General features: G+C 45.5%; 6 protein-coding genes across 6 annotated transcripts; 5 read left to right on the forward strand and 1 right to left on the reverse strand.

Moving 5' to 3' along the window:
- Positions 1-7,734: 7,734 nt before the first annotated feature.
- HD556DRAFT_1445536 (uncharacterized protein) lies at positions 7,735-8,604 on the forward strand (the record flags this gene model as incomplete). Its single annotated transcript, XM_041306951.1, has 6 exons — positions 7,735-7,825; positions 7,873-7,914; positions 7,978-8,047; positions 8,106-8,157; positions 8,227-8,362; positions 8,462-8,604. 6 exons carry the CDS (start codon positions 7,735-7,737, stop codon positions 8,602-8,604), a joined length of 534 nt encoding a protein of 177 aa, XP_041157923.1.
- Positions 8,605-10,595: 1,991 nt separating this feature from the next.
- On the forward strand, positions 10,596-11,158 carry HD556DRAFT_1445537 (uncharacterized protein; the record flags this gene model as incomplete). The annotated part of the gene is made up of 3 exons (XM_041306952.1): positions 10,596-10,685; positions 10,733-10,994; positions 11,043-11,158. The coding sequence occupies 3 exons, from the start codon at positions 10,596-10,598 to the stop codon at positions 11,156-11,158; spliced, it is 468 nt and encodes a 155-aa protein (XP_041157924.1).
- A 1,090-nt stretch (positions 11,159-12,248) lies between these two features.
- Positions 12,249-12,721, reverse strand: HD556DRAFT_1310129 (uncharacterized protein; the record flags this gene model as incomplete). Its single annotated transcript, XM_041300376.1, has 3 exons — positions 12,249-12,268; positions 12,316-12,611; positions 12,648-12,721. 3 exons carry the CDS (start codon positions 12,719-12,721, stop codon positions 12,249-12,251), a joined length of 390 nt encoding a protein of 129 aa, XP_041157925.1.
- A 728-nt stretch (positions 12,722-13,449) lies between these two features.
- HD556DRAFT_1241238 (uncharacterized protein) lies at positions 13,450-14,783 on the forward strand (the record flags this gene model as incomplete). Its single annotated transcript, XM_041298179.1, has 7 exons — positions 13,450-13,631; positions 13,682-13,790; positions 13,837-14,030; positions 14,092-14,224; positions 14,277-14,405; positions 14,459-14,604; positions 14,660-14,783. 7 exons carry the CDS (start codon positions 13,450-13,452, stop codon positions 14,781-14,783), a joined length of 1,017 nt encoding a protein of 338 aa, XP_041157926.1.
- Positions 14,784-18,573: 3,790 nt separating this feature from the next.
- Positions 18,574-18,894, forward strand: HD556DRAFT_1241185 (uncharacterized protein; the record flags this gene model as incomplete). The annotated part of the gene is made up of 1 exon (XM_041298177.1): positions 18,574-18,894. The coding sequence occupies one exon, from the start codon at positions 18,574-18,576 to the stop codon at positions 18,892-18,894; it is 321 nt and encodes a 106-aa protein (XP_041157927.1).
- Positions 18,895-21,097: 2,203 nt separating this feature from the next.
- On the forward strand, positions 21,098-21,685 carry HD556DRAFT_1241228 (uncharacterized protein; the record flags this gene model as incomplete). The annotated part of the gene is made up of 1 exon (XM_041298178.1): positions 21,098-21,685. The coding sequence occupies one exon, from the start codon at positions 21,098-21,100 to the stop codon at positions 21,683-21,685; it is 588 nt and encodes a 195-aa protein (XP_041157928.1).
- Between the last annotated feature and the right edge of the window lie 1,804 nt (positions 21,686-23,489).

Consider the following 23,489-nt stretch of genomic DNA (forward strand, 5'->3'; position numbering starts at 1 on the left):
GGTCGAGGGGAATGCGGAGTGAGTAATTCTACATGGAATACTGGGTGGATCTGATATTTTGCTGGAAGTTTCAGGCGGTAATTTACATCACCCGTCTTCTCAAGCACTTCGAACGGACCAAGTCTTCGTCGGAGAGTTTCTTATTCGGTCTTTTCTGATGAATATTTTGGCGTTGAGCCAGACCATGTCTCCCTTATTGAACTGTGGTGCGTCTTTTACTCCTTTATCGTAGAATCTTTTCATCCGCTCACTAGCCATGCGCAGCATACTTTCTGCGTCTTCTTTCGCCTCTTTCATTACATCCACTCGTTCATCAGCTGCAGGTACTTTGGAATTGGAAATCGGTGAAAAGTAAACTCTGGATCGTATCCGTAGAGTACTTTGAATGGACTATGACCGGTTACAGTGACGGAATTATTGTGAGCGAATTCTGCTAGTGGAAGCCAGTCTACCCAATCATTTTGGCGGTAAGACGTGAACATTCTCAGATATTGCTCGACTTCTTGGTTTATTCTTTCCGTTTGTCCATCTGTCTGAGGATGATAAGCCGTTGACATGTTCCATTTTATGCCTAGGCGTTTCGACACTTGTCCCATAAACTTAGAGACGAATTGTGTTCCTCTGTCTGATATCACCTGTTTCGGAGTTCCATGGTGTTTCCATACGTTATCTAAGAAAAGTTTCGCGATTCCTCGAGCGTCAACTTCCTTTTTTGTAGGCATGATGTGCGTTTGTTTTGTGTATCGATCAACGACGACAAAAATAGAGTCGAACCCTTCGCTTTTAGGCAAATCTACTATCAAATCACAAGTGATTGATTGCCAAGGTCCCGCTGGTATTTCGTTTGGTTTAAGCGGACCGTGTGGTTGCGTTGGGTGAATCTTCGTTGCTCTGCATCTATCACAGCCATCTACGTAATCGTGGACATACTTCGTCATTGAAGGCCACCAATAATTTCTGGAAATCAATTCTAAGGTTTTGGCTCGTCCTGGGTGTCCAGCCGGTGGAGAGTCGTGAAACAACTCCAATATCTCTCGGCGGATCTCTTTATCATTTGGAACGTAAACCAGTCCTCGGAATAACACCAATCCATCCTCAACATTCCATTCTTCAATCCCTCTGCGTAGTTGTACCGGTGCCGCTTTCAGTGTTTCTAACGCTTTAGCGACTTCAGGTTCTCGTTCTGTGCATTGCCTTATCCTTCTCAGCAATTGTTTTTCTCCTTGCACTAGAACTTGACCTCTTTTAGCAGCTTTTACGGTAAAAAACTCCGGTTTTAACAGAACGCGATCAGAATTGTCGTTTTCTACCCCCCTCTGTGGTCTTCTCTCCGAGATAGACGGTCTGCCTTATCGTTAACTACACCAGGCTTATGTTGGAGTGTAAATTCATACTCCGCCAGGAATAAACTCCATCTGGCTTGCCTTCTTGTTAACTTTTGGCTCGTCATGAAATACTCGAGATTCTTTGATCCGTCCAGATCTCCACATGTGAGGCTTTCCCTGCACATAGTCTCCACTCCTCCAACGCTCGAATGATTGCTAATAATTCTTTGTCGTGAACGTCATAATTTCGTTCTGCATCATTCATCGACTTCGAATAGTAAGCTACGGGATGCCACAAATCATCTTCCATCAGTTGAGATAGAACCGCTCCGTTGCGTAATCGGAAGCATCGGTTTCTATTTTCATTTTTTCTCAACGTCCGGCATGACTAGAATCGGAGCTGTTGTTTCTCCGTCCAGTCCCATTTGACATCTTTCCGTAATAAGTCATTCATTGGTCTGGCAATCCGAGAACCCAAAGATAAATCTTCTGTAGAAGTTGGCAAAACCCATAAATGCTTGAATATCTTTAACACATTTGGGTGTAGGCCATTTCATCACTCCTTCTACCTTCACAGGGTCTATCCGAACACCACCCTTCTCCACTATCAACCCGAGGAACTCGACTTCTGACTGTTCGAAGCTACACTTTTCAGGCTTCAGATACAAGTCATTTTCTTTTAGTCGTTTCAGTACCTCACGTACAACCTTCCGGTGTTGCTCCTTATTGCCATTTGTGAACACGAGGATATCATCAATATAGACAACTACGGTCTTTCCATCAATTAAATCTCTGAATATCTCGTTCATCATTGTTTGAAAAGTGGCTGGAGAGTTTGTTAACCCGAAGTACATTACGGTTGGTTCATGGTGACCAAACGGCGTTTTGAAGGCCGCCTTCCACTCGTCTCCTTCTTTCATGCGAATATTGTTATACCCCCATCGTACATCCATCTTGGAGTACATCGTGGCACCGGTTAAAGCGTCAATTAAATCTTGAGATCTCGGTAGTGGATACACATTTTTAACCGTCTTCTCATTGAGCTTTCTATAGTCCATCACCGGTCTTAACTTGCCATCTTTCTTGGCCACAAAGAAGAAAGGTGCTGCCACTGGGGATTGTGACTCTCTAATACGTCCCAGTGCGGTTTCAGCTTTCAACCAATCCTTCAGAGTGTCCATCTCTTTTGGTGACAAGGGGTAAGGTTTCACATTTGGCGGAAGATCGCCATTATCTTTAAGATCTATTGCATGATCCCATTTCTTTCTTTCAGGAAAGCGCTTAGATTCTTCTTCTGAGAAAACTCCCAGGTAATCGTGAAGCCAATCGGGAACCATTTCTTCAACCGATTTCTTCACCTTCGTTGCTTCTTCTGCAACCTTCTGCTCCGTGGCAACTGAGGCTTTATACTTGATCCATTCTCCAGGATACTCTTCGTCTTCTATTTCCTCGACCGTCGCCCTTTTCATCGCCATGTCTTCTTCGTCATCCTCTTCTGTGGGAATCAGATCTGGCACTTCTTCTGTCTTTTTTGTCTTTGTTCTTTTTTGGTGATACATTTAACCGGGCATCGAGAAAGTGCAAATCGTCCAGCGTTCCAATCTATTTCCGGATTATGATATCTCAGCCAATCTATGCCGATAATAACATCATCGTTTCCTAGGTCCGTAACCATGAAGGCTGCTTTATCCTCAACATGGTCACCGATCTTTAGACCTAGTTCTGCGAAGTGTGTCATTGATCCAGCGGCATTTAGCGAGCCATCAATATTTTTAACCGGAATAGGTCTTAATAATTTACAACACCGGACCTCATTCTTTTTCACGAATTTCTCACTGATAAATAATGTTGATGCTCCACAGTCCACTAATGCTTTTATCTCTGCTTGTCGGTTCCCTCCTTTCAACGTAATCGGAATATAAAAATGCTCAGATTTGGATTTAATATATACTTCCGATACATCCGAAAACGTAGATAGAATGGAGAAACGATTGTTCGGGTCTAAGTTCGCAGACTTTGACTTTGACCCTTCTAAAAACCCTTGCTTTCCTTGCTAGCAGTCCAGTCTTTGAACCACTGTGGCATAGAGTTCTCTTCTTTTGGCACTGTAGTAGCCTTCACCTGCGCTTTTGGCGCGACTGCGTCTTTGCAGTTTCTTGCCATGTGACCTTCTCCTCCACATCGGTAGCATTTGAAAGAACCTGTCTTTCCTTGGGGTTTGGGAGCCCACTTTTGCCTTCCGGAGTTGACGTCCATGGCATCACTCTCTCTACTCGGACCTGCTTTGCTTTTGTGGTTTCTGGTACCTCCTTGTTTTGGAGTCCACCACGTAGTCTTCTTCTTGTCCGTGTCTAATTCCTCGAAGTTGCGTCCGATTTGGATCGCATGTTCCACCAGTTTCTTCATGGTGTCTTTGTCCTTGTAAGGGACATGTGCGAGCTGAATTTTGACACGGTCTTGAAGTCCATTTCTGAACTTTTGTCGCTGGTCGTAGTTGGAGAATGATGTGTGTGCAGCCTTTTGTCTGAAAGCGGCTGCGTACTCTGGGACTGATGAAGATCCTTGTTTAAGAGAATCCAAGTCTCTTATCGCCTTCCCTTCTTGGTCTTCCTGCTTCCACATAGCAGAGAATTCTTCATCGAGCCTATCCATGGTAAGTTTTCCTTGCGCATGTTCCTCGATATATTTTTGCGCCCATTTTCCAGCTGCTCCTTTCATGAACGATAGCATGACCAAGATTCTTTGCTTTTCGGTGATGTTCGGCCATTGTGTTTGGTACAGGCAGATTTGGGCAGCCCAAGTTTGTGCGTCTATGGAGTCCTTCTCTCCAGTGAAGTCTGTGGGTTTGGCGAATTTGATGTTCGGGGTTGTGGGTGCCATCATTGCAGCCCCTGCTGTTCCGAACGAGGGTTGGTGAGCGGCTCTTTTGACCGACTCGTCTTCCTGTGCTTTCAAGCACAGTTCCAGGTCTCCATTTTTGGTGGCTAGTTCCTGGTTCTTCTGTTCCAGTTCTGCTATTTTTTGCAGAAGAATACTGCTGCTTGCAGTAATTTGGTCTTGTACGTATTGCAAGAACCACTGCTCTTGAGTTTGCACAGGTTGAGGTCCTGGTTGTGAAGACATAGTACCAGTTGTGTTCTGGAACCCGATTTACTGATGTCTTTGAAGAGCTGCTCGTAAGGGCTCTTCCAAAAAGGGATGATGGTGAAAAAGGAGGAAGTTATGTAATGGAAAACTGAGCGGTCCCTGATATCTGATCAGATCTACCACTGGCTCAGGGTCAAGGGGTTCTGGTAAAATCCCACACTGACGCTTCCCTAATACTGACTAACAAAAGATATGTAAACTATACTCGATCGAGTGGGAAAAACTAGGGACAATGCAATCTCCGTTTTGAGGGTACAAGCCTAGGACAAGTTATCACTCTTCCAGCCGAAGCTTACAAGTGCGAGTCTCACTAGGGTATGTCTCTAAATCCTCGTAGGTCAAAAGCATGGTTTGTCGTCTAGACAGTTCCGCTATTGACTCGAAACGAATGCCTACGTGCGTAATGAAAAAGGAATAGGTAAAAGGAAATTATAGTAACGTTGAGCAGGCAGGGTTTTGGGCCAGCACTCAAAGTTGTAGTGAGACGCCTAATGTCGTCAACACCTCCGTATACTGGCGGCTGTGATAAGACAGGGCCTGGTATAGGACTACTAACTAATAAAGCGGATAGGTATGAAGTTTGCGCTCAAATGAGCAAATGATGATGAAAGGTCTCGGTTGTTTAGACCAGGCAAAGAGTAAAAACGGCTTTGTTTGAATGATGATATGAAAAGACTTTCAATATGGCCAAGCAAAGAAAGATATGTGCGAGAGTGTAACGCGAGAGTCGGAGTCTCCTATAGTTCAAACCTAATGTCACAACCCAATAACGAATTAACGCTGGGCAGAGACTAGGACTCAAACAACAAGATAATCACAAAGAGGATAAGGCAGCAGGTACGTCTTGGATTGCTCACTTGGAGATACAAGAGGTTTGAACTAAAGAACTACTGACTACAAGACACTACCTATATACACATATTTGTAACTGAGATTGAAACTGAGTCTGAACTAACTACCAATCAAATAATAAAGTGATATTGTACGATTCTATATATAACTATGATGTCATAACATGTGTCGCAGCAATCGTAAGGTTCTGGAACATTCTGTTAGGGTCGTTTGGAATAAAGTTTAGTCCGGCATATTCCGATAAGTCACGTGACTCGTTCATAGGTTCTTTGGGTATCTCTACAATAGACGCCGTTGTTGGAACATCTTCAACTATAAATACTTTCTTAGTAATAGGCGCTGTGACTGGGCGCTTAAAGGACTTCGAGTTTAGGAACGTATAATGGTTTGTATTTGGAACTCGTGACAGATGGGCTCTAAGAACCCCTGCCCTAAAACCCGCGTGGGTGCGCCACCGAGACTGCTCAAACATATTGAACCTATCGCCGAAATTGACCATCATCTTCTCAGTCTTCCAAATGCAGTATTCATTTCCATTCACTCACAAAGAGATGATCTGCAGGCATGCAGTTCATGCTTCGATGATGTAATTTGACACAGAATATCATTACTGTTTATTCATGCTACATGTTGATATCTTAAAGGACACACCTTCATGAACGAGCTTACACACGGACAGTGGTTCGACTAACATGAAAGTTCAATATTTGTGTATAAGACTACGGAATCCATCCACCGGGCGTTACCATGAACGTGTACTGATAAACCTTGTCTCAATCAACCCTCCGCTCGACAGATCATGACTATATCAGCTGGATCCACCACACTCAAGATAACCTGACCTGTGCGGGTGCGAGTGGCCCTTTAAAGTACCCGCGGGTTGGGTACCAGGACCACCAAGTTGCACCCATCATCGTCTATTCGTGGAAAGGCCAGGCTTTGCTGAATCAATAACGGATACATCAGGTAAATGTTTGTCTGAACAGAGGACATACTCACCCCCTCACGCCTAAGTCCCCACTCCCATCTCTCGTCTGCTCACGCTCCCTTCTCATCTCTAAAGCTTCCACGTGTTACACCCTACGACGTTGAATAGTACAGACCGAAATCAATGGAGAGCCTGATGGATGATATATGAACCACGGTTCTCATGTTCAGCTTGGGCTGAAAGAGGCAAGGGAAGGAACACTTACCGTCATTCCTAGATAGAGATCAGGTGAGTCAGATCTCCCATGGTGGCAAAAAGCCTGATGACCGCACCTTCACAAGCGTATGAGAAAGCGAGGTCGTCGAAGGCCAGATTCTACACTTGGCTGTGGCTGGACGAAATATGGAGAGCATCAGAGTGACAGAGTAACGGGTCTTCAGCCTGAGGTGGGAGGAAATGTTTTCGGAAAAACCCGAATTAATTTCAGTTGTTTGTCCTTATTTGCTATCGTGATACAATTGATCAATTATTCCAGTGGCTATTCCCTCAATTATTCTACTTTGGGTGATTTATGTATCAGCCGCATCCAGCTCCCACCCCACATTCTACATGAGATGTCACACTTAGCACAAATGGCTATGATGGGGCCGCTGCCCATGAATGGAAGAAAAGTCTTGGTAGGTCACAACTTTTATGATCAGCAGCACGTACATATATAAGTATCACTTTAGACACAGGTGGATTTCTGGCTAGATTCAGTAAGGCGGTCGGTTTACTGCTGCCGGTGGTTTACCAAATTTATCCAGCACCCTGACCAATCGGTCGCTCTGCTGCCCCCGCCACCCCTGCCGCCCCGAAGTGCGTTGATCAAGGACATGGTCCTCCGTGTCGCAAATAAAGTTAAATCGTTGTTTCGTGTGAGTGCTATGACTTTCGTTTCACCAATTTGAACAAACATTTCTAGATATGACTGAGATGCTATCATGATCTTCATTTCATGCCTTACCCCCACTGTGTTCCGAATCATATACCATATTGTAGCATATCACCACCACCAACACATCTAGTTTTCGACTTCAACTTGCTACATACTTAGACTACCACCATTAAGCCTTGTCTGGCCGCTACATTAATGCCGCTGCTGCTGCCTTACATACACTGGTACCCGTTCACGATTATTTACGATCAAACCGATCCTGCATGCGCTCATCTACCCATCCTCTGGTTTACCTCTCACTGTAAACTAAGTATGTCCGTGTGACTCAGCAAGATATCAGATATTGGTCGATCGGGCGCCGCATCAGCACAAAACAAGGTTTCGGTAAATACCGTATGCAGGCTGGTATTCAACCGAACTACACTGAATATTGTTCCTCGTCCTGAGTCCACGATGTTCCAACCTATCAACACCATATCTCCTGGAACTTGTGATTTTTCGTGATCCGTTGATCACTGTCTCACCATACGCCCTGCCACAAGTTCATGCTCGTTGATCTTGTCCTGAAATTCCCCGAAGGACACCTTTCACTCGTTTGTGGTAAGCTGGGCATTGGAAAGACCCTGTCATTATTGGGTACGTCTTATGGAGCAAACTTTGGAATTATACTCAACGTAATACAGCTATACTCGGTGAGGCAGACATCCTCACCAGCCAGGCCATTTGTTTGTGTTCATCACCAGATTGCATATATCAAAGGTGAGCTATGAACATTGAACCGTTTGCAGCACACTTATCGCCATGTTTAGACAATACCTTGCTAGGTCTACCATTCAACGAAGAGCGCTATCAGAAGACGTTAGAGGTCGGCTGCACTCCTAAAGCTCAACTGACTGCATCCTTACGCATTCATCAGCGACCTCAAGATCCTTGAGGATGGTGACCAGTCTGAATCTGGCGAGTGTAGCGTATGTTGCGTTTTGCTACTCAGCATCATACATACTGATCACAGTTGCACTTGCAGGTGAACTTGTCAGGTGCACAAAAAGCTTGATCATACCTACTTCAAGTGCATCAAAGGAGAGCTCGTGCACGAACGTACGGCGATCCTTGTGTCACGCCGGGTCCAACTTTGCTTGACTGGTGCTTCATATGTTGTCGCTCTTGATGACGGTTAGTTTTCGAGCATTTTTGTGATCCTGTCCGTCCTTCCTCTTGGTGTCTCTAGCAAATATGAATGTACTAATATCTGTCCTTTACCTGGTCTCATAGGCCTTGTCACTGCTCTTCCCTCGCCAATCATCGCAAGGCAAGATGGACCAACTTCATCTCTAGCCTCTCACTTCGAAATAGCTGTAATGAGACCACGGTTGATCTCAACAGCTTTTACAACTACACTTCGTGTTTCCTTTTAACTGCACGTTCTTCGACGGTGAAAACCCTGCCCAAGTCATCACTGCGTTCTGAATACCTGCAGCCCAACCCTCCAGATGAGCTGCTAGAGATATGTGGTGCCTGTGTAAGTGTTTTTCATCTTTACAAGCGGTCGATTAACTTTAATTGCTTAAGACTTCGTGGCACGGTTCCCTATTTATTCAATCTATGGGTGAAATCATTGCCGGATCGCCTATCTTTCGAGCTTGCGGTGCTTCACGAGAGTTTTTGCGAGACATGCTTCATACCCCACTTTGGGCGAATCAAGGACTTGCATGAGAAGAAGTGAGGACACATTCGGTACATCAACAATCATGTCCTCAATGCCAATGTGCCCATTGCCAAGTGACATTGCAGGCCATGTTGACTCGCACGTTTGCTTCGGTTCTCGCAAACCATTTGTGCCAGTCCGACGACTTAATCTTTGGGGTGAGCCTTACAATGCTTGAGTTGGGCATCATTGACCTTGCAGCACAGACCACTCATTTGCGCCTGGCAAAGGCGTCATCATGCCTGATTTCAACATGTGTTCACCTATAGAATGACCCAGAAAATTGACCCTGAACAATTGCATAGCTCGTGGACAGAGTTCATTGCTCGACATCCCATTCTCAGGTCAACATTTGTCTCCACAAAGCTCATTCGGACGTCCATATAGCGACCTTCAGTACCGACAGAATGGGAAGCTCATTTGCCGTTGAGCCATTCGATGATTTGCCCAACAGCACGAATATCCTGCAGAGACGGATGAACGTGATCATCTCTTGCCCACCCCCCGTAAGTCATGAAATATATGCATGATTTAGGCTATTAAACTAAATTTGCCTAGTTACGTGCCATTCGAAAAATCTTGCTAAAAGGTACCTGCATCCAAGTCGTATTATGCTCTGGACCAATTGTTTTGACACATGTTGGCCAAGCACAGGCCTTCAGGTGTATGAATTTGCAATTGCATCTAAGTGTAAGATTTTAATCGCTTGCAGGCTCTAGTTCTGTGCACCTCCTTTGACCATTCTCGCCAGACATAGCAATTTCATTTCCCTTGTGCCTATCATGTCATGCACGAGAGTGTCATATTTAAGTTCTACTGATTGTTGTCCTGCTAATTAGCTGTGCTCTTTGGGTGTCATCAAAGCTCTGTAGCCCTACTTGGAAAATCAGAACTTCTTGATGGCCAGAGACTTTGGCTGGCCATGACTTGTAAATAGTAATGGTTTTCTCAGGTGCTCGTTCTTCAGTCGCCGCTACAAATAAGACACGTAATAACATGAATACCAGATCCTAAGTCACATTGATTCATCCGTGATGTCAACCTGTTTTTCACATTTGCAGTTATTCGATGATTCAACTACTCGCATCAATGTTCTTTGAATCGCGAACTCACTCGGCATGGAATTACTGGATGCTTATATAGAGCTCATTGCAATTGACAAGGCTCGTACATATCCTCGCATTCATTTGCACATTTCAAAGACATTTAATACAGCTCCGGACCGAATTAAAGGTTCTATCGTTCTTACTGAAAGATCGAGTCTATCCTGGTGATCTTTGGGAAATCGTTGGGGAGCACATTATAGAAGTTAAGCAGGAGACATTACTCCGACAACATCAGAGCCGCTGCACTGATGGCTTCAAGGACAAAGGGCATGTCGTTGTAGAGCGTCTTCTCATGGAGGAGAAGAAGAAACAATGCCAGATGGAGGTGTCTTTGTACAGTCAGGCCCTCGAATACTTGCGGCAACACCGGAAACGTGAGCTTCCTTAACTTTGGCACATGAGTCAGTAGCCTGAACATTATTGTTACAAAGCAGTCCCCTGGTCTACTTGTCCAGTCAAGCGGGACATCAGGCCTCCTTCAAAAATATCAAGACGTTCTGCAGTTTGCTCCCCTCTAGCCTGTTCAACAGCAACGCAAGATAACTGTGAAGCTTGGTTAAAAAGATGACACGCCTTTCCCCTCGCTGAACCTTGGATGTCAAATTACCCTTTTTTGGACGAGCCTTCATCAATATCTGAGCCCACTACTACGCACGAAGCTAAACGAACATCCGTTATTTTGAACGTCAGTGCTGCAATTCATGTACTTGGCTATTCTCACTGTCTTTGAAGTGTGTCGGTTCATCATTACCCATGTTGAGCACATGGGTTGCCACTGGCATTCAAGCTTTCTACAATGCATTTTGCGCAGAACACACATGTCAGTCAGGACTGACGTCGCATGCTCTTACTGTCGATGGCGAACTTGTTTATCAGCGCAACCTTGGGTTGGAGTTACTTATCTTGCAGGCAAAGATGCGCCGCGCCCAAGCTGAGATAAACCTCTATACAGTGGCCATTGAAAATGCCCACGAATGTGACCGCTCTACCACTAGTAGGTCTCCTGGCAGTATTTTTTGGAAGTGCTGATGGCCCTCTACAGACAAACTATCGTTTTCCAGTGGATTTATTCCACCACCTCCATCAGACAAAATGTGTTACCACGAGGTGGATCGTGATAATGTGACGGATGACTTTGATGATTTCGAATTTGAGTAATGTCATGAGTCACTCCGCCTGTCGCCCATGGTCTCGTTCTACATTTTTATTTTATCTTTCTATCGTTGCTACCAGCTGTACGATATATCTTAAGCAGTTTGTACTTGCGATCCCATTGGGGCTTAGCTACAGTATATGTATATTACTATACCATGTTCGCGCAAGAGGGGTGCAAATTTAAAACTTCTGACATCATCCTGGCAAAACTTCGAGCCCCCCCCTGTAACAGCGTGATTGCCACGGTAATATGACTATATTAGGTAGCTTAGTCAGTTCACTTAGCGACAAAGATATGCACACTCCGCGCTCACGGTCGTATACCTCTCTTTGTAATCCTAAGTATTGTACTGTCAAGCTTAAGTCCTTACTCACTTTATCTCGCGTTGAGAGTTTCAAAAGCAACTTTGCACTGACTGCACCTTGGCGACGCGACACGGAGGGCAACACATCTGCTTTTTGTGAGTAATCTCCCATCTTCCTCCTTATCGAAAGAGATTACGAGGACTATTTTCCTTCGTCTAGGGGGGGGGGGGGCTGGTTCGATAGTCAACGCCCCACCCATCTACGTCTCCTGCACACTGAAATTTTTATCATTATATGATCACTACACCCATACGCGCAACCAAGCTGCTCAACATCCCTCCGCCATTCAAGAAGCAAATTTGGATGGTGTGGCAGGAGATCACAGGCTACTAAACTGTTGTCGACTCCGAGGCGTAGATCGAGGGGGTATTGGCTGGTGAATAACTATTAAAGAGATGGGTTGGACAGTGAGTGGTATCGTCTCCCTAATCATTCATCTGTTGACCATTGAATCATGAACAATTTTCTGACAGTACGAGTGGTCGCGGTGGTGCATCCTCTTATGCGACCCGCCTGGATGCTTTTGTCCTAAGAATTCTATTCGGTTCAGGATGGAAATCACTTTGTTACGAGCTTATTCTCCAATGTCAAAAAATCGATTCTTCAATTCAGCTGACTGGATGGTGCGCAACTTCTGTCTTTGATGCATATGTTAGTCGACGGTCACTTACCACATCCAGTGCCGCGACTCAACCACTCCCTTCCTCTGTGCCCCACATCCTTCTATTTACTCAACTTCGCCTTTGCCTGCGCAGGATGGTCAGTTTGTTACCAGAAGCACACGCCAGACATACTTTGGATCGGAGAAGGAGCATTCCATGCGAGCTGACGCAGAGAGCAGGTATCGATTCCGGCCGGTGCGTATACTTCTAGCACACTTGCCTGATAATTTTCCTCTAACCAACGAAGTCTGTATGTTTGATAAAGTTCTTCAAGCCTTGCACAGTTTTGTTCCGCAAGTTTTAGTCGTTGTTTGAGTGTGTCTATTGACTCCACCTCGCCTGTTTCTTGATCTTTTACTGGCAGATGGGGAGCCTCGTTCTCCCCTGGTAGACTGTTGTCAACGTTCACTTCGCTGGTTGGTGATGAGCTTTGGGAATGATGGATGATAGGATTAATGACAAACCTTGCACCAGAACGGGCGAGTTCCTCACCCTTTTGATCAGTGTAACCCTTGAACTCGATTCTAAGGGAAGGCATGGTTAGCAGGCCCCCGCTGCCAGTCATTAGGTTTGAAATTACCGTAAGTTCAAGTTAATACTCTGTCCTTGCAGTCTAAAGGTCTGCCAGTGATCCAAGTGTTGACCCATATTCAAATGTGTTCCCTGATGGCGCAGCGAGTTGCGTGTTTTGCCCTTCTTCACAAGATTGCCGCTTCTTTAAGATTTCGGCCAAATGGCCAACTAAACCGGGCCGGTGTAGGGATTCATTTCTGGCTGGGCTTGTAGAGACTGTTTTTACCTTACCTTATGTTGGCACTTTTGTAGCTTACATAAGGAAGTTACCTTTTCACTAGTTACCAGTATGAGTCTGAGTCTTGAGCAGTTTTTATGACATTTCCTCTCCTCTGAGCCTTGAGCCTGGTCCAGAAACCCTTTAGGGTCAAATAGCAGCTAGGTTCTGCAAGACCCAACATTGTTCAGACTCACCATCTGAATTGTTGTACCTTCACCGGTCGTCCCTGATGCCAAGTCTGCCAGTCAACTATACCGCCAGCCACCAACATGACACTAACTGCCAATACCCATTATGTCACAGTGTAATGAGATAAAAACCTGGATTCAGGATCCAGGATCTGCGCACACTGGACCACACTTTCTTCCTCTTCAGCTCTCATGACTGAGGACACCAATCCCAGTGTTCCGAGCAAACGTGGTTCGTCAGCCCTTCAAATAGGGCCTCGAAAAAAGGCATAAGCTGCCTCGATGATGGTCACAGGGTTTTGTAAACTCATCCTGTTACTCAGCTCTACGTCTGACCCACTTGTTTCCCATGGACGACACTTTGGAAGAACAGTGTTTGCGCTGTGCAACTACCCTTCCTTACTTACTAATGGTATCTTGAGACTGGAGCAGATGGAAGATACTCCACTGGAGGAGTTTTCCGCTGAGTAAAAAACTGTATTTTTTATTTTCGCTCACTGATTGACGTATCTGGCAGAGAGCGGCGAGAACATCGTGTATTCGAGCAGCTCATAGAATCTTATCCTGGCCTTTTGGAACAATTGAAAAATGGGTCTGAAGAAGAAATTCTTCACGTTGGAGAACTTGTACGCCTTTCTCTCCATGATCAGTGCTCTTGCTTACAATTTGTAGATAGGCAAAGGAGCTGCGGGCGTGAGAGGTGACGACACGAAAACGCTGAAATCTGCTGTACTTGATTGGATTTCCCCGAAAGGAGAAGCGATCCGACCCCCTTTACACAGAAATTCGAAAATCGAGCGCAGATTTAACCATGAGCTTACAGGGTCCCTACTTTGTCCTGCAGGATTAGACTGGAATGACCCACAGTAAGTTTTGGTTTGATATATCTGCAATCTTAATAACTTATTTTTGCACATTATAAACAAGGACCAAGGACAACCTTCGAAGCGGCGAGCTGTTAGTCTGCGGAGATCAATGGCCTGTTTTTTTATATGCTCATCATACTTATGACGCCGAAGATCTGTGGTGTGGTCTCCTTAGGAGCCGTTTACTTGTATGTGTGCGTGGCATATGTCTATTCATGAAGTTTCTTCTGTAACACATTTTACCAGGCTTACAAGCACGTTTTCACGTCTCCAAGTTCAGTTGACAGGGAACCGAAAGCCACACGATCCGGAAATGCTCATCTCCATGGCATGAATTCCGTCACTGTTGCTTCCATAGCTTACATAGCAACCCAGGTTTGTCAAACACCCATTCTCTTGTACGCAGGTAGTTCTGACATGGACTGAAGGTCCGATTCGCTTTAACCTCGTTGTCGGTGTTCTCAAGGACCGACACGGCCACCAACTCAGAGACATTTTATCATAGTCTCCTTGACCTCCTGGAAGATCCTGAGGAGTCAAAGGAGGTCGACGAGCTGCTGGTGTGGTGGAATCGGTAATTTTGTTATCACTCTAATGTCGCCGAGGCTCATACATCGCCATGTACTCAGCCAGGTCTTTCCGACTTCTTCTGCTGCCAAACGACCTATCACTGCCAACAGTGCGTTATCGAAGATCCGGCAAAAACGCCTTGCCTTGAAACAAATTTCGGGTCCAAATGTGGTCCCTTCTTAGCACTCATTCACGTCCTTATGTAGTAGATACTATCCTAACATAATGCCAAGCCCTGAAATTCCGCTGTGACAAGCCCTACAAAAGAAAATGTACGGCTAACATCCTGCTTGCAGTAGCAAGTTGAAAATATCAAGCTCCCGTTAGATACGATGATCACACGTCAACTGCATGAAGATGGAAGACACCAAATTACTAATGATCAACACCTTGGCACCGTTTGTAGTCATCTACAACGCAGTCTGGTATTGGGGGACCCTGCCCAGCTATGGCGATCAGGAAGATATTGCCAAGAACAATTCAAATCGCTCACCTTGCAAGTCATGGCTATTCTTTGGCAGATAACTGATGGAGGGTACCGCGCTATCATCGTTCCGCGCCCTTGGACCCAGGGCAGCGTAAATCCAAAACGGACGGACGTTGGAAGGCTTTATCTGACTCCGGCTTTTAAGGAGAGTTGGTGCATGATAAAATGACTTACTAACTTTGTATTCAGTGACTATCATATGAGCAGCGTGCTGGTGCACTGCCGCTCATCACTCACATTGCATGCTTGAAAGGTCTGGACAACGTCATCTAACATTTCAACTACATATCTGATGTTAGCGCCGAGGGAGTTTCTGTTGAGCACATAATAGCAAGCACCACTTGTATAGCCATATACAACTATATACGATGCTGACTTTGTTCTGGAGTTGGCAGAACATCGAATGTCAGACTAACTGTGCATATGGCTATCGGGTTTCATCAGGGCTAAGCGGGATCATAGTGTACTGTCGCTCGTCGCCTGAACAGTATACTTGGTAGATGTTAGCAACACAGGCTAGTGTTTCAACTACATATCTAATGTCAACACCAAGGGAATTTTTGTCGCTGGTATAATGACAAGCTCTTCTTGCTTAAAGCAACCAAGGTGATACAGCTTGGTACTGCATTGTAGGTATGTGACAACCTTGAGCTCTAGGTGGTGTTGGTCCAATGCAGTCCGGCCATATAAATTTTTATGTGACACTGGCATTTATTCAGATATTGCAAAAACAATCAAAGGTTATATATCACAACCAGGGATGATAGTGCATTGCCACTGGTCCTCAACTATGCAGCAATGGTCGCTCTCAACAACCTAACCTTCCTTCGCAACGGTAGGTGGATGTTGTAATATATACCATCTCGGCGATAACCGGCAGGCAGTTGCAGTTGGATGTCACAACTTTGCATTTGGCCGATCCGTCGAACTAAGTCCGGGTATTCAAAGCTTTCTCATTTTGGGTACAATTTTGATACATATTGTGCGTATTTTAGATCAGATAAAGCTTTCTAAAGAATTATCATTTTCAGGTCATTTGCCTGATGAATAAGTACTAGGCAGTTGAGTACAAGTGTAAGTACCGCTATAGTTCTCGATTAGGTAATGTACTGGTCAAACCCGAGCACAGGTGTGGGTGAGGGTCCGGTGTAGAAACAACAATACTGAGAGGAACAAATGATGCTCCTGACTGTATCTATAAATGTTGTAAGGTCGCGCGTTGCCTAGTCTGCTATACTTGAGACGACAAGTGCATTCGACCCTAAAGGGGAAGCGAGTGCAGCAAGGATCTAGAAGTAGGCGCTGTTGGTTGGCTAATGCGAAGTGCGGGAAAGTGCAGGTGTGCGCAAGGCGCGGGAAGCGCGCACACGTGTGAGCGGAAATGAGAGAGTAAGATTGAGTTTGCTTAAGTGGTGATATGATGCAAGACCAGAGATGTGAGTGTGAGGTGCCAAGGAATAGATTGCAACTATATTCTGCTAGGTAGTAAGTGGGTAAGTGGGAGGTCAAGTGGAAAGTCCGTAATAGTATGTAATGCTGGCGCTTATATGGCGCCTAAGCGCTGTCATGCGGAGCCGAAGCGCTACCGAGTAAGGTATGTAAAGATATATGTAAGTAAGGGTTTATGATAAAATAAAGGTGGAATGATGTGCAAATAAGAGAAATGGAAATATATGCACTAGAGAGCTTGGTGGACAGTGGATGGATGCTTCTGGATGGCTGGCGCTATAGGGCGCTCAAGTGCGGGAAAGCGCGCACATATACATCGTGAAGCGCGGTGAAGGTGAGGAATCTTGACTGTGGGTGGAAACACTAAAAGAAGGGGGCTCTACAGCAAGACCTGGATACGAGAATATGACTCGACCCAAAGGACAGCTACTGAGAGAAGTTCCTCGCGAATAAGGTGGAGGGAAACTCTGTCAACTAGACGGGCGCTGGTAGGCGCGAGAAGATAACGCACGTAAGCAATGCAAAGGCGCGCGAGATGCGTGCGTGAGTGATGTGAAGGCGCGTGAGATGTGAGGGGCATGCGCGTATGCGGAAGTGCACTTATGAGCGATAAGGGAAGAGTTTTCAAGTATAGTAGAAGTGCAAGCTGTAGCAGATAGAGAAGTATAATCTGATTTCAAGTACTAAGGTGCACTATACAACTTGCAGTATACTGAGATAAATGGGGGGAAAAGTAGTAACCAAAGTAGAAGGAACTTTTCCTTTATTTAAGAAGGGAGATAGCGCTATGCGGCGCGCTTCCGAGCGCGGTACCGAACTGAGTAACCATATCAACTCTAAATATATTCTAAAGCCTAAGATAGACTTTCTGTATGTAAGCGCGGGGATCGGACCAAGTGTACGTCAATTCAGTGGAAGAGATAAGAATAACGCACCAGTAAATCAGTGAGGACATAGGACGGACAGGTAGGCGCGCGAACCTAAGGGGAGGCGTGCGGAAGGCGCGAGTGCATATAAGGCATGCAAATGAGACACGTACGTAGGGCGCGTGCGCGGGAGCGCATATGACTGATCCTTTGGATAAGAGCTGGAACATGTAGGGAATATGTGGTTCATAGGGCCGTATATCAGGCATTGAGAGGCGCGAGTCTCTACAGCGGGAAAGTGCATGCGCATGTTGCGCATTGAAGGTACAACAATTCAGATGGTGAGTCTGAACAATGTTGGGTCTTGCAGAACCTAGCTGCTATTTGACCCTAAAGGGTTTCTGGACCAGGCTCAAGGCTCAGAGGAGAGGAAATATCATGAAAACTTGCTGAGTACTCTAACTCATACTGGTAACTGGTGAAAAGATAACTTGCTTATGTAAGCTACAAAAGTGCCAACATAAGGTAAGGTAAAAACAGTCTCTACAAGCCCAGCCAGAAATGAATCCCTACAGCGTTGCGCAGGAAAGCTACGCCTCATATAGGAATAGCTGCGGATAGCATGCAGAGTGATGCTACAAGTTCGTGCCATGTACTCCCTAGTGAAAACTGCCATATCACACAATGAGAGGCACGAGTCTCTATACTGTTCCCAATGCTGATAACAATAGATTGGAGTTCATGCAGCGGCATACATCTACTAACTCAAACCTCCAACAGAAACAGCATCACACGCAACCAACCAACAATCAGCATGAATGGCAGGAAGTCAACAGAAACTGCCAACACCCACTAAAGAGACCACCCCAAAACACTAATTTCATTCTAGGCCCACAAGCTCAACACTGCCTACCAGAAGAATGGCTCAACTCCAACTCCCAACTTCATCGCCATCCAATGCAGACCTCCAACCCCTTGACCAGCAAGACCTCCAACCCAGCACCCTGCCGCACTGGCTACTCACCCCACCACTGGCTCCATATATCCCAGGTACAGCAAACAACATCTCCAGCTGGAACTGATGACAGATGCACCAAATAACCAAGACACGAGAGATGACTTCAAGATCTGGCAACAAAACCTATGCAAGTCCTCCCCAGCGTGGGAGCATATGATCAAAAGCCTAGACCTGGAGATATATGACTTAGCATACATCCAAGAACCATATCTCAACCTGGTCAATCTTGCCAACACGTCCAACCTCAGATCCTGGTGGGACGTAATATATCTAGCTGATCATCACTCATTCCCACAGTGCTCACAGGTCATAATGCTAGTCAACAAACGACTATTGAAGAACACTTGGCACATTGTCCTGCTCAAACCCCCCAACACCATGTCAATAGAACTTACTGGCCCCTTTGGCAAGGTACACATATACAATATATATAACCCATGCGACAGTAACCACACTTTGGACTTCTTGGAATGACACATGAGAGGAGAGCAAAGCTCGCGACAACTCGCTCCCCTCATAATACTCATCTTTTTCTGCAGTGAACCTAGATGCTGCAGGCGCACTAATTAACCTCCTAGCCCTGTACAACATGGTTTAAGTCCTCCCACAAGCCATAGCCACATTAGAAGCCTCCAACACCAAGAACCACACCAGACCAGACAATGTCTTCTGCTCAGCCAACTTTGCAGAAAAGTTCACCTACTGCAATGTGGAACCACATCTTCAACCAGTAATAACTAACCACTTCCCCATAGTTAGCACCATAGATTTACAACTGGAGCACATAGACACCTTCCCACACCTAAATTACCAAGAAGTTGAATGAGAGGAGTTCAGGAAGATGCTAACCGCCAAACTCAAAGCTATCCTCCCAGTGGTCGAGATAAACTCCCAAGACCAGTTCCATGAGGCATTCTCTGCACTTACTAATGTAATCCAACAGACAGTCAGTAAGAGAGTCCCTTGCATCAAACCATCACCTTAGGCCAAAAGATGGTGGTCAAAAGATCTAGATACAGAACACAAACACGTATGCAAACTAGGACGGAAGGTGCACACCCGATCAAGCAGAGCAACAGACCCAATCCACAATGAATATTGCCAGGCACACAACCGCTTCTCAGAGAGCATCAAAAGGGCGAAAGAACACCATTGGAAGGAATAGTTAGAGACACTAATGCTCTTGGGAACATGGACCTTCCACAAGTACACAGCTAACAACCCAACAGACCAGATCCATACCAGAATCAAGACCCTTTAAGACCCTCAAGCAGCACCAAACACCACCACACAAAACAACAAATAAAAAAGCAAACTATTATATCAAGTATTCTTCCATCCTCCCCCAGAAAACAATTTCGTAAATCCCAGTTTTATTTATCCTCCCTCAGTATGCAAGTTTGAACTAATAACTAACCAGCAAATTCACAGAGCCATCAACTGCCTATCTCCATTCAAAGCCTGGACTCAACAGGGTCAGCAACATAGTGTACATGAAATGCACTGACCTGTTAGTACCATACATGGCCCTGATCTTTCGGGCCACGTTCACTCTAGGCATCTACTCAGAGGAATGGAAATGTTCATCAATGATAATCTTGCGCAAACCAGGCTGCCCAGACTACAGTGCACCAAAGGTGTATCGCCCCATTATGCTTCTCGATACGATGGCCAAAATACTATCATCATGCATAGTGGATAATATCATGTATATTATAGAGAGCAATGGTCTCCTCCCCCCAATGCACTTTGGAGGTCACCCAGGCAGATCCACCACCGACTCACTGCACCTCTTAACGAAATTCATCATGGACACATGGGCCTCCAAGGACAAATATGTCTCACTCCTGTTCTTGACGTCAAGGCAGCATTCCCAAGTATCGTTGTAAGCAAGCTACTACACACCCTCCGCAATGCAGGCATCCCCAAAGAATATGTAGACTGGTATGGAAGCAGGCTAGAGAACTGCAAGACAGTACTGGTATTTGACAACTTCCAATCAGAAGTCTTCAACATAGCAGATGGAGTAGATCAAGGTTGTTCCATGTCACTGCTAAGCTTTATCTTCTATAATGCAGAAGTCTTACGTGTAGCCGACCCGAACCCACATAGAGGAGAACTTAGCCTAGGATTCATCGACGAGGTCGCAGTAGCAGCCAGAGGAAAATCATATGAGGAGTCTAACACCAAGCTCAAGAACATGATGGAAAAGAGAGACGGCACCCTCAAATGGAGTGAGAAACACAATACAGAATTTGAACTAGATAAGACCGCCTTACTCTGCCTATGAAGACTTCCAAGTGCAGACAACCCACACAAAACAGAGCCAGTCCCGCGCCTCCCAATTACCATAAGAAACCATGTTATCAACCCATCATGCTCGCACAAGTTCCTGGGCATCATAATCGATGATGAGCTGAAGTTCAAAGAATACACCACACGAGCCCTTGCCAAGGGCATGGTGTATATGATGGTATGCAAGAGGATGATTAGCCCTACCAAAGGGATACACGGACGATTAGTGAAGAGACTCTATGAGGGGGTGGTCATTCCCAAAATGATATACACAGCTGACATTTGGTGCACAGGACTAGTAGCCAAAAACAACAGCAACAAAGGAGGAGGCAGAGGCACCTAAGACTTCATATCCCAAATGGCAAGAGTACAGTGCATAACAATGCTACTCATTACAGGAGGACTAAGATCATCAGCCATAGGCATTTTAGACACACATGCTAACATTCTACCCATCCAGCAATCAATCTACAAGATATGCTACAGAGCTACACTCAGAATGGCCACACTCCCTTCGACACACCCACTGGCTAGCGAGATAAGGGCAGTGTTCAAATACTGCAAGAAAAGGGACTTTACAGGACAGAAATGCCACCCATCCCCACTCCATAAACTGATGAACGAATTCAGAACCAATCCAATCATGATGGAGAAAATTCTACCTGTCCACCACTTCCCAAAGTGGAACCTGGACATAACCATCAGCATCGCGCAGAAAGAGAGAAAAGTCATAGAGGAGGAAGAAGCAGCCAACAAGACAATAAGAGTATACTCAGATGGGTTGGCGGTAGATGGTAGAGTAGGAGTGGCAGCAGTGCTGATGAGAGAAGGAAGAATGGTCAGCGAGAAAAGGTTCCACTTGGGAAAGATAGAGGAACACATCGTCTACGAGGCAGAAATAGCAGAAATGATCTTAGTGGTCGAACTTTTGAAGGAGACAGGAGGAAGGAAACAAATGTACACAATGTAGTTAGGGATGGACAACCAAGCAGTGATAAGAACGATGTGCGCCCTCCATTCCCAACTAGGACACTACCTCATTGATATACTTTACAACAACCTCAGAGAAGTTATCTCCTCCAATGACAGCAGAACATTAATGATCAGATAGACACCAGGGCACAAGGGAATAGCAAGGAATGAGGCAGCCGATGAGCAGGCGAAATGAGCAGCAAGAGGCGAGGCGTCAGATGCCAGACAGCTACCCAAATTCCTCTGAACAAGGACACACTCCCCTATTACCCTTCCTTTAAGCAAGTCAGCAACCAAACAGCAGTTCTATGGAACCATCAAAGAGGAAGTGTCAAAGATCATGCAAAGCTCACCCCACTACAAGTACCTATGCTCAATTGACCCCACAGCCCCGTTGTGGGTACAACAATTCAGATGGTGTATACTAAACAATGTGTTGGGTCTTGCAGAACCTAGCTGCTATTTAACCCTAAAGGGTTTCTGGACCAGGCTTAAGGCTCAGAGAAGAGGAAATATGATAGAAACTTGCTGAAGACTCAGACTCATAGTAGAACTAGTGAAAAGGTAACTTGATTATCTAAGCTACAAAAGTGCAAACATAACACTAAGGTAAAAACAGTTTCTGCAAGCCTAGCCAGGAATCATTCCCTACACTGTCAAACTGTTTTGCCAAAATAGTTGATGAACTTCCTCGCCGCCACAGCTCAGTACTCTTCCAGCTCCGCTCCAGGCATGTCCCACTAAACAAATACCTTAATCGCATAGCGAAGTCCCCCTCAGCACGCTGCCAGCAGTGCAACAAGAGAGATGAGATGATCCACCACTATTTGATGTTGTGACACACATACCAATGACAGAGAAGAGCACTTATAGCAGAAGCAGGTCCACAGGCAGGACAACTCAAACATCTTCTCAGTAACAAACAATGTATCAGACCACTCCTCAGGTACATAGCACAAACCCGAAGATTCGGGACTGTTTTTAAAGATGTCACACCCCCGAACCAAAAGAATGAAAGCCACTCCCCAGCGCAGTCACCCAAAAACCCACCTTGTCATCATATATCCTTTGTCTTCAGATGGTGTCCCAGTTCTCGCACCTACTGTTAAGAACATTGTAGAAACAACAATACTGAGAGGAACAAATGAGGCTCCTGACTGTATCTATAATGTTGTGAGGTCGCGCGTTGCCTAGTCTGCTATACTTGAGACGACAAGTGCATTCGACCCTAAAGGGGAAGCGAGTGCAGCAAGGATCTGGTAGTAGGCGCTACTGGTTGGCTGATGCGGAGCGCATGAAAGCACAGGTGCGCATGACGAGGCGCAGGAAAGCGAAGGTGCGCGCAAGGTGCGGGAAGCGCGCACGCGCGTGAGCGGAAATGAGAGAGAGTAAGAGTGAGTTTGCTTAAGTGATGATTAGATATTAGATGAGGTGAGAGATGCAAGCTGAGAGACGAGGTGCCAAAGAATAGATTGCAACTATATTCTGCTAGGTAGTAAGTGGGTAAGTGGGAGGTAAAGTGGAAAGTGAGTTAGGTGAGTAATATTATGTACTGCTGGCGCTTATATACAGCGCCTAAGCACTGTCATGCAGAGCCGAAGCGCTACCGAGTGAGGTATGTAAATATATATGTAAGTAAGGGTCCATGATAAGAATAAAGGTGGAACAATATGCAAATGAGAGAAATGGAAATATACGCACTAGAGAACTTGGTGGACAGTGGATGGATGCTTCTGGATGGCTGGCGCTATAGGGCGCTCAAGCGCGGGAAAGCACGCGCGCATATACATCGTGAAGCGCGG

This window comes from Suillus plorans (genome assembly GCF_016647745.1).
Source record: "Suillus plorans strain S12 chromosome Unknown HD556scaffold_45, whole genome shotgun sequence".
Taxonomy (NCBI): domain Eukaryota; kingdom Fungi; phylum Basidiomycota; class Agaricomycetes; order Boletales; family Suillaceae; genus Suillus; species Suillus plorans.